Genomic DNA, 9,516 nt, shown 5'->3' with positions numbered 1-9,516 from the left:
CCGCGCAGTGTCAGCGCGCATACCCGGAAAAACAAGTTAACCACGTGGGTTTGACCCAAGGAGCCGCTGTGCAGGATGGCAGGATCAAGATGAATGCAGATGAGAACAATATCTAGGTACTGTATTTGGTGTTTAACTCTGTATGATAATAGTATGTCCATCCATCCATCCATCTTCTTCCGCTTATCCGGTAACGGGTCGCGGGGGTAGCAGCTCCAGCAGGGGACCCCAAACTTCCCTTTCCCGAGCCACATTAACCAGCTCCGACTGGGGGATCCCGAGGCGTTCCCAGGCCAGGTTGGAGATATAATCCCTCCACCTAGTCCTGGGTCTTCCCCGAGGCCTCCTCCCAGCTGGACGTGCCTGGAAAACCTCCCTAGGGAGGCGCCCAGGGGGCATCCTTACCAGATGCCCGAACCACCTCAACTGGCTCCTTTCGACGCGAAGGAGCAGCGGCTCTACTCCGAGCTCCTCACGGATGACTGAGCTTCTCACCCTATCTCTAAGGGAGACGCCAGCCACTCTCCTGAGGAAACCCATTTCGGCCGCTTGTACCCTGGATAATAGTATGTACCCATAGTTAAACTTCTTTGATACATACATTTTGGCTTTGTGTGCGGTGTATGTTTGTAGTGTTAACTGTAGGGGAGACAGGGTTTGGTTATTAATGAACGTTACACTACAAAAGGCTTTTTGATACCACACCGTAACAGTGGTTTGGCACGTTTTAACATAGTTTTAACATGCGTACAAACTTTCCTTTGAATTTTAAGCTCCAGGTATGTCTGTGTTGTCATTCTTTTGTATGCAATGTTTTATCAGTACACTGAAAACAATTTAAATATAGGAAGATACCAGTGGTGTAGTCTAATGTATTATAGTGGGTATACTGTACTCTCTCTCTCTCTCTCTCTCTCTCTCTCTCTCTCTCTCTCTCTCTATATATATATATATATATATATATATATATATATATATATATATATATATATATATATATAATGATATAATACCTTTTTATTTAGCCTATTTTAAGAAGAAAAACACAGATCAAAATTCAAAATATATCAAAAATATAATGGAAAGTATGTTGTTGCGTGTCATTGGGCATTTTAAAGTAGTTATGTGGAAATCCTGGAGCTTTCTTAGTGGGTATACTGCGTATACCTTCGTATCACGTAGACTACACCACTGGAAGATACTCCATGTTGCCAGATTATTAAGAACTAATACTAATGCAGTCTACAACAACCCTGCAATAAATCCTACCTTCATGAAGGAGTTTGGTTCAAACTAACTGTTTTTATAGAGATGCTATTGGTGCTGCTTAACTGTATTGCTATACAGAGAGGTGTACATATGGGTTGGACATAAAATTAGAAACACCTGTCAGTATCATGCAACATAATGTTCCACAAAAAAATGGCTCCAAAATAACCATTAAGTTGAATCAACACTTCTTCAAAACATATTCAAACAAACACTGATCATTATAACCTGTGTAAAGGTAGAGGATTTATTAAAGGGTTAGTGTATTGCTCTACATTAGTTTTATGTAGGCTACCTAATAAACTGGCAACTGAGTGTAGAAGATAAACTAATAATTTGTAATATTTGAGAGGATACAAGAGAGGATCTTTGCTTTGGTGATATTTCTAAATGTTAAAAGGGATCAGAAGTTAAGCAAGTGGGGAAATACATTTCAGCTACAACCCCAGAAAGTCACCAAATGCTGTAGTTCTCTCTGTGTGGTTAGTTTGCCAACTGGAGATCGCATTCAGCATCAGTGAGAGTATAGGGCTGCTCGATTATGGAAAAAATCATAATCACGATCTTTTTGGTCACGATTATTCAACACGATTACTTGAAAGATGTTGCAATTATTGAACTTAAAAACAGTAAAATAGTGAAACAAACAGTGAAAACACTTTAAACTGTGACATTTCCCCTTTTATGCTTTTGCCGTTTGAACTTTTTCTTTTCATTCAGAACACAAGACAAAATAAGAGTTTACTTGCAAAACGTAATATGAAAAATAAGAGAGAGAGACTAAATATGTCTTCTGCCACAATACAAGGCAAAATAAGTAGAGTGTGTGTGTGTTTGTCCACCATGAGGAGCTTCAGGTCCAGGTGGGATCATGAGGGATCGCGGCCATCGGGCTGGACGAGCTGCGAGGAAGAGGATGCAGAAACAAGAGAATGTCGTCCAGTCGGGTACGAACCAATTTGCTCTTGCATAGTTGCCTTCTAAAAATGTTTCACCGCTGTAAGCTGTTTTCAGCACGGACAGTTGTAGGTCTCTCCCCTCCCCAGTCTAATTGTTTCTGTGTCCTCAGTCTCTCTGTGTCACCAGCCGCAGTATGTGAGGCTGATGAAGTTTCTCCACCGACGGGGTTTCACCTCAACGCTGCTGCAGCCAGCCCTCTTCACTGGTACGTCTCTTCCAGCTAGGGGTGCATGGTATATCGACTCAATATCGTTATCACGGTATCACGTTGCGCAGTATTATATCGAAAGTGTCGCAATCAGTATGCAATACTTTGTTTATTTTGTGGAGCGCTGCGTCCTGTCCGTTGACTGTGTGGCTTAGTTGTGCTCGATTTAGAACAGCCAGTTACTAGGGGTGCACGAAGCACTGCTGCTTGGGCGGAGTGATTATTACTCTAACTCTGAGCGAAGTCCAGGCGAACTCTCTGCTCCTCACCACGGGGCTTCATCAAGTGCTGCGAGCAAATCACTCCGCCCAGGTAGCAGAAGTAGCAGTGCTTCGCCTTTCTGAGAATATAGTTCCCAGTTTGTATACGGTTAGAAGATGGCTGTGTCTCATGTGACCTTGTTATTTGTACACGCTGTGACTATACAAATCACAACATGTAAATAGGAACATGTTGGCGTTATTATTTACTTATTGGGAGCAGTAGGCTAGTTGGAGCCAGTTACCTCCAGGATCTGTGCTAAGCTAGGCTAACGGTGGGGGCGTCAGACAGAGTTACAACACGCACGGAGATGAGAAGGTATGTATGGACTTATCTAACTCTGGAGGATACAGTGAATAATAAGACAAAGTCCCAATAAGTCGGCGTGTTCCTTTAATTACGTTTTACACAACGTCCCAACTTTTTTCTTTAAAGATTATTTTTTTGGGGCTTTTCACTTGATTCGAAAGTGGATAGATATGAAAGGGGGAGAGAGATGGGGGATGACACGCAGCAAAGGGCAGCAGGTTGGATTCAAACCCTGCGCCGCTGCAGGACTCGAACGCTCTTACTGGGTGAGCTAGAGGCCGTCCCACAACGTCCCAACTTGATTGGAATTGGGGTCTGTATATCGATATATTGCCCGGCCCTGCGTATGTAGCTGTTAGACGTCTTGCTCAGAGTCAGTTGGCGCCATCGACACCGGGGTCTGGACGAGATCTACATCGCAGACACACATTTTTGCAGACTGTAGGTTTGCAATGTGACGTTTGGACGAACATTTAGTTTCTTTAACAGTGACAACAATTGGTTATAACATCCCGTGATTGGCAGATACAGCAGCCAATCTGCTTCCCCAGGTTCTACTCCTGGAGAGCAGTCATTGGCTGCGATGTGGAAAAGATTAGATAAACCTCTCACTGCATTCAACCTGTGTGAAGTAATCTGATTGATGGGTTGAAGTACAGACTTTAACGTTTGTGTGTTTGTTGCTTCTCGTCATTCAGACACAGGCAGAGGACTGCAAGCTCTCAAGAGCATCAAGGTAAAAAACATAAACAGTAATAATTTAAAGGTGCACTATGAGTTCCAGCATGGTTCCAGCGCAATTTCATTTTTGTCTCAAATCGTGGGCATCTCTCCTTGATCCGCTAGCTGCCTGCCCCCTGAATACACTGTGAAACAGCCCGGTCTCGGGAGACAACACAGGGGTCGTAAACGTCAAACAAACACTAGAGGCACAGGCTGTGCACCAAAATACAACAAACCACTCCAGCCAATCACAGACAAGATGGTTTGGGGAGGGGGTGGGGGTTAGTGACAGTTAGTCAGTTAGTCATGACCGTTACGGAAACATGGGGGGAGGGGCGGGCTTGCTCTGTTTTGTTTTGGATTTACTTGGAACTTCAACAGAAGTGACCACGCAGGAACTCATAGTGCACCTTTGAGTATACAGATTCTAATTTCTAATTCTATTAATGACTTTGGTGACATAGAAAACCAAGCTGACACCCAGCTGGTCTTTTGTTTGATTGGTTAATCATGCCTTCTTTTTTTTATCTACAATTTCTTTTCTTGTGGTTTCTGAGCGTTATAATCTTTCTCTTTGTCTGTTGCTGTTCTTCTGTCAGCCTGGCCAGCTGGTCATTTCTCTGCCAGAGTCCTGTCTCCTCACAACCTCAACTGTTCTGGACAGCTACCTGGGACAGTATATCAAGAGGTACACACACACACACACACACACACAATGAAACAATTTAAAATATCAGAATACGGCCAGATACAGCGCTGGACAGAATAACAAACTGTAAAAAAATTTTGTCGTACCAAATTGCATTGTAGCAAAAGAGTAAGGTGAAGCAGAATAAGTAAAAGAGTAAGGAACCTGTAGTCAAGTTAATAACATTGCAAATACGCATACGGACACAAAGAGGGTAGGCCAAGGGTCTAGAGGGCCGGCTGCGTTTGACCCAAACTGTCATTATTCTTGTCTCCCCAGCTGGAAGCCCCGCCTCTCTCCCCTGTTGGCGCTCTGTGTCTTCCTGGTGTGTGAGCGGCACCGAGGAGAGGCCTCTGATTGGTTCCCCTACATCGACGCGCTGCCCACCACTTACACCTGCCCCGCCTATTTCACCGATGATGTCATGGCTGTCCTGCCGACCAGTGTGCGGAGACGGGCTTTAGAGCAGAGGGAGGCGGTGCGAGAACTCCACTCCTTTAATCAAGACTTTTTCAGGTGGGTCCCACACTGAAGCCAGTTATTCAGTGTGTCTAAGGTTATGCTCGGATTAGAATAAGCAGGGCAGAGTTTACTTGCATTTATATTGTTATAATTGTTTATATTGCGTAACATTACTGGCAGAATGCAAGTTTTTGTGGCCCACTGAATCTTTGCATTTAGACGATAGTCTTCTATGATCTTTGACGCTGTTATTTTGCAACATTTCTTCCCTTATTTTCAATATGCAAGTATAAGCCTGGTGCTTTAAACACATCCCAATAGATATAATTCTTCAAAAGACATGAATAGCCATCAGTCTTCTTTATGTGAACAATGTCAGTATCGTCCCAAGCTGTAAGGGATTTATTCTCGATCCAGATCCCTGCAGCCAATCGTGAGTCGGCCCGTGGATGAGCTGTTGACATATGAAGCATTGAGGTGTGCACACGTACAGTACACACACACACACACACACACACACACACACACACACGAAAAAGTTAAATATAAGTCTTTCCATAATCTTAGCACATTGTAGAAACTTTTAAAATGGTAAATCAATGAATGAACAATTCACCACAATGGTTTATGGCGATTTAAAAATATCTTGATTCATTAAAATGTGTTGGACTTTTAGTCAGTCAGGTTATTAAGCTGTTCCCCTCGTCCTCCAGGTGGGCGTGGTGTAGTGTCAACACACGCTCTGTCTTCATGTCCCACCCATCCAACAGCTTTCTGTTTGGACAGGATGTTTATGCTTTGGCTCCCTTTCTGGACCTGCTCAACCACCGCCCTGACGTGCAGGTACATGCATAAACGCTTAACTATACAGTATGTATGTATATGGCCTATTCTGCTTTCCCAACTTGAGTTTGAACTGATTTAACAGTTGCAAAGACGGAGAGCCAATTAGCCAGTCTTCACAAATCTCATAAAAAAAAAAAAAAAATTAAAAAAAATGTTTTTTCCAGGTAAAAGCAAGTTTCAATGACACGACGAGATGTTATGAAATCAGGAGCGTTTCCGGGACACTCCGCTACCAGCAGGCCTTCATTAACTACGGTTCTCATGATAGCCAGCGCCTGATGCTAGAGTACGGATTTGTCGCCCCCTGCAACCCCAACAGCGTGGTCTATGTGGATACAGGTAGGAAATGGAACAAGCCTGATCATTGTTGCCTCTGAAGTATGCTTTTTGGCTTTTTCCCTTTCCTATATTGTGTTATATATCTTTTTTGTGCACATTATAGGTTTACAAAGTGAAAAAGCCCAAAGTCCACCCCAAAGGGAAAAAACACTGTTCACCAGCTGCTCCAAACAGCTCTATTGTAGTCCAGCTTTTACTTCAGAGACAAACGTTATAATGCTCGCCTAGCTGCTAGCGTGGCACGCCCTCATACTCTGCTTCTGACTGGCTAGTAGTCCTTACCTAGCTACTGAGCATGTGCGACTCATAGACTGTTAATACAGTCCATGGTGCGACTCCCAACAAAGATACAGAGAGCTCAACACACAGGGTGAAAAGAGGAGCTGCAGTAATGTGCAGTACAACAAAAATATGGTGTTTTTTGAAAATTAAACCATGTAAACCTATTCTGGTACAACCTCTAAATACAATTATGAACCTGAAAATGAGCATAATATGAGCACAGATACAGATATTATAGATGTTGCAGTTATTGTCTCAGTGTGTTGTTGTTTTAATACAGGCTATGTGATAAGTTAATGACACTGTTACCGGAGCGTTGTGCTTGTACGTTTCACTGTGGTCCCTTAGATCTCCTCGCAGACGTTTTAGGAGGTGATAAGAGTTTGGATCAGAAGATCAAGTTTCTCAGAGAGAACAATTTCCTTCAGTAAGACATCTGCATTGTCATTGTTCCTTTCATGTATTGTATGGTTTGTCTGTAAACCGTTGTAAAAGCGCTACTAGATACTATAACTATTATTATTGTTATAGTGTTATAGAGGAACCAGGAGCGATGTCAAAGGAACAGTCCTCCGTTTTTGGAGCTACATGTTGTCTTCTTGCCCAGAGCAGCAGCAGCAGTCTGCCTGTTTCCAGTCTTTATGCTAAAATAGATTAAGTAATACATATAAATAGAGAAATTGCTGCATTGCACACAGAGATTAATGAATTTAAAATAAAATGTGATACCTAAAATCACTCAAACTCCTCTTTTCTCCCTGTTAGTAATCTCACTGTGTCCAGTGAAGGTCCCAGTTGGAGTCTGATGACGGCTCTCAGACTGTTGTCCCTGCCACAAACACTGTAGTAAGTCTATACACACACATGCACACACACATATTCATATGTGTATATCTGTATAAAAGGGAACCTCTGCTTGCTTATTCTGCTCTATGATATATAAAAATATAGATGATTTATTAGATGTGTGCGTGTATTTTCATAGTCACCACTGGAAGGCAGTGTTGCTCGGCCAGGTGGTGTGTGAAGAGAGAGAGGAGAGGAGCTTGCAGACAGCTAAGACTCTCTGTCGACGACTACTACAAGACACTCACACAGCCCTGGATAAGGTGTGTGCACACACACACACACACACACACACACACACTCTCACACTCTCACATTTCTTTACGTGCTGTGTGTGTTTAGATCTCCCACCTCCTCCAGCATTGTGACCAGTCAGTCAGGGAGCAGCTAGATGTGGTCAAGTCACTGCGACAGGAGGAGAGGTGCATCCTGGGAAGCTGTCTTGAGGCACTGGAAGGCACAGCGAGACAACCAGACGAACTCTTGTCATGCCAACCTGATATTGACGCTGTGAGCTGACATCCGATTGGTTCCCTGGCCTGCCATTCGCTACAAGAAGCAATGTTCTTGGCTGAACTGGTGATGCCAGACAGTCTCCCTGTTCCTGTTCTGCCTGTCGACAGGTACGGCTGACGAAAGACCACAGAATTGCCCGACGTCAGAGGGTCACAGGTCTGATTCCAGGGTATGCTCAAAGAGCGTCTGCCCTGTTATACCGGCCCTAAGCAAGACGGTGAGGCTCTCATCACCAAGCAATGATCCAAGCAACGGTCAAAGATACAGTGAACTGGACTGTAAAACTATTATTGTAACCTTCTGGACAGAATAGAGCTTTGATTCTCTGCCCGAACCCAATTGGGCCGGGCTGTAATTCATGAGTTCATGCAAATTTCCCAGTGTTGTTTTGTTTTTTTAACAGCAGACTTCATAGTCTGTGTAATGTCATGAAATATATGAGCTGTGTGTGACCACCATCTTCTAGATAACTATTGAACTTAGGCCTCCTGCACACTGCCTGCGTGGCGTGAGCGTGTCAGTTGCGTGGCGTGTCCGCTTTTATTTCGGCTCCCATGTTAACAGGTTAGAGCTTGCACACTGCCTGCGTGACACGCACGTCGCGGAAAACGTGCGCATGCTAGAAATAGGACCGACGCCTATTTTTCAGGCGACACGCAAGCGTGTTGGAAGCGTTTCCAGGAAAAAATAGAATACGAAAAGATGTTTATATGTCATTTTGACACGAATGCATTTAATAAATGACATTTTGATGTTTGAAAGTCTCTAGGTTTTGATATAAATGCAGATATAAATGTAATTAAAAAAATGTATATTGCACCTGTCAATGAAGAACGAAATATTCTGTAGCCTATTTTGCCGTCAATACTGCCGACGTTGTCTTTGCTGTAATCAAATCAAAGTATATATTTGTTTAACATGAAGGATACTACTGCTTGAGTGCAGTACATTTCCACAACTCTCTCCCCATATGTCGAACAAGGGTGATATATTGATATATGTGCAAACAAATGTACAAACACAAAAATGTTGACAAAATACAGTTGAAGAACACGCTATTATTTCATTTGTATCATTGGGAAACATACATGTGTACAGACAAGGCTAGCAGCAGCGCCGCGTCAGAAATGTTTCTGGTGTGCAAAGACAGAAAACGCCACGCTCACGCCACGCAGGCAGTGTGCACAAAAAGGAGTGGAGATTGGAGGGTTTTTAATCAGCTGTGGTCCGGGTTTGGGTCTGGCTTGGACAGAAACTATGCAGGTTCATGTAGGGTCAGGCCGGATTAGCTCTAAGATACAATTATGAGGAAACAGAGTAGACAGGAAAACAACATACTTTTTCTTATTTATTTTCTGATTTAAAAAAAAAAAAGTACAGTGATTACAAAGTACAGAAGACAAAAAGCGCAACATTACACAATATGCTTTTATAACAGCCACTTTAATTGCAGTTCCTGTTTATAATTATTTGTACATTTGGATGATACGCAAAACATAAAACTTTGCAAGAGTTACACCAAAAGCAAGAATTGCAGTCATCTTTTGTGATAAAATGTGTAGTTATTGAGTCAAATGAAGTGTTGTGGATTATTCTCAAAGAAATATAAAGTAATGAATAATGACCAGACAGGCTTTAATGTGAGCCACATGAAATCCTACATATTCAGAACGTGGTCAAAAGTGTCTGTGTTTGGAGGGAACACAGTGGCTCGTTGGTTTCTTCAGAACCAGAAGAAAATGGATTCTTCCTGCAGCTTAACGTCAGGCAGGTTAAGTCAACTGGAGACTCTGACCACAGGTGTTTA

The 9,516-nt window shown here is 42.9% G+C and overlaps 1 protein-coding gene across 1 annotated transcript; it reads left to right on the top strand.

Annotated features, from left to right (window-relative positions):
- Positions 1 to 4: 4 nt before the first annotated feature.
- On the top strand, positions 5 to 8,184 carry setd4 (SET domain containing 4). Its single transcript, XM_031315983.2, has 13 exons — positions 5 to 116; positions 2,118 to 2,216; positions 2,339 to 2,434; positions 3,706 to 3,743; positions 4,330 to 4,418; positions 4,698 to 4,934; positions 5,298 to 5,357; positions 5,594 to 5,723; positions 5,891 to 6,065; positions 6,696 to 6,774; positions 7,113 to 7,193; positions 7,333 to 7,456; positions 7,536 to 8,184. Exons 2-13 carry the CDS (start codon positions 2,141 to 2,143, stop codon positions 7,710 to 7,712), a joined length of 1,362 nt encoding a protein of 453 aa, XP_031171843.1. The 5' UTR covers positions 5 to 116; positions 2,118 to 2,140; the 3' UTR covers positions 7,713 to 8,184.
- Positions 8,185 to 9,516: the final 1,332 nt, after the last annotated feature.

The sequence above is a fragment of the Sander lucioperca genome, chromosome 15 (genome assembly GCF_008315115.2).
Source record: "Sander lucioperca isolate FBNREF2018 chromosome 15, SLUC_FBN_1.2, whole genome shotgun sequence".
In the NCBI taxonomy this organism is placed as follows: Eukaryota; Metazoa; Chordata; class Actinopteri; order Perciformes; family Percidae; genus Sander; species Sander lucioperca.
The sequence above is the reverse complement of the archived record's forward strand: the minus strand, read 5'-3'. Positions and strand labels throughout refer to the sequence as shown.

Bases quoted from the DNA above. Each gene is read 5' to 3' on its own strand.
- setd4 (XM_031315983.2), top strand. From the start codon at position 2,141: ATGAGGGATCGCGGCCATCGGGCTGGACGAGCTGCGAGGAAGAGGATG. The intron at 7,194-7,332 runs GTAAGTCTATAC...GTATTTTCATAG, and splicing joins TCCCTGCCACAAACACTGTA to TCACCACTGGAAGGCAGTGT. The intron at 7,457-7,535 runs GTGTGTGCACAC...GTGTGTGTTTAG, and splicing joins CTCACACAGCCCTGGATAAG to ATCTCCCACCTCCTCCAGCA.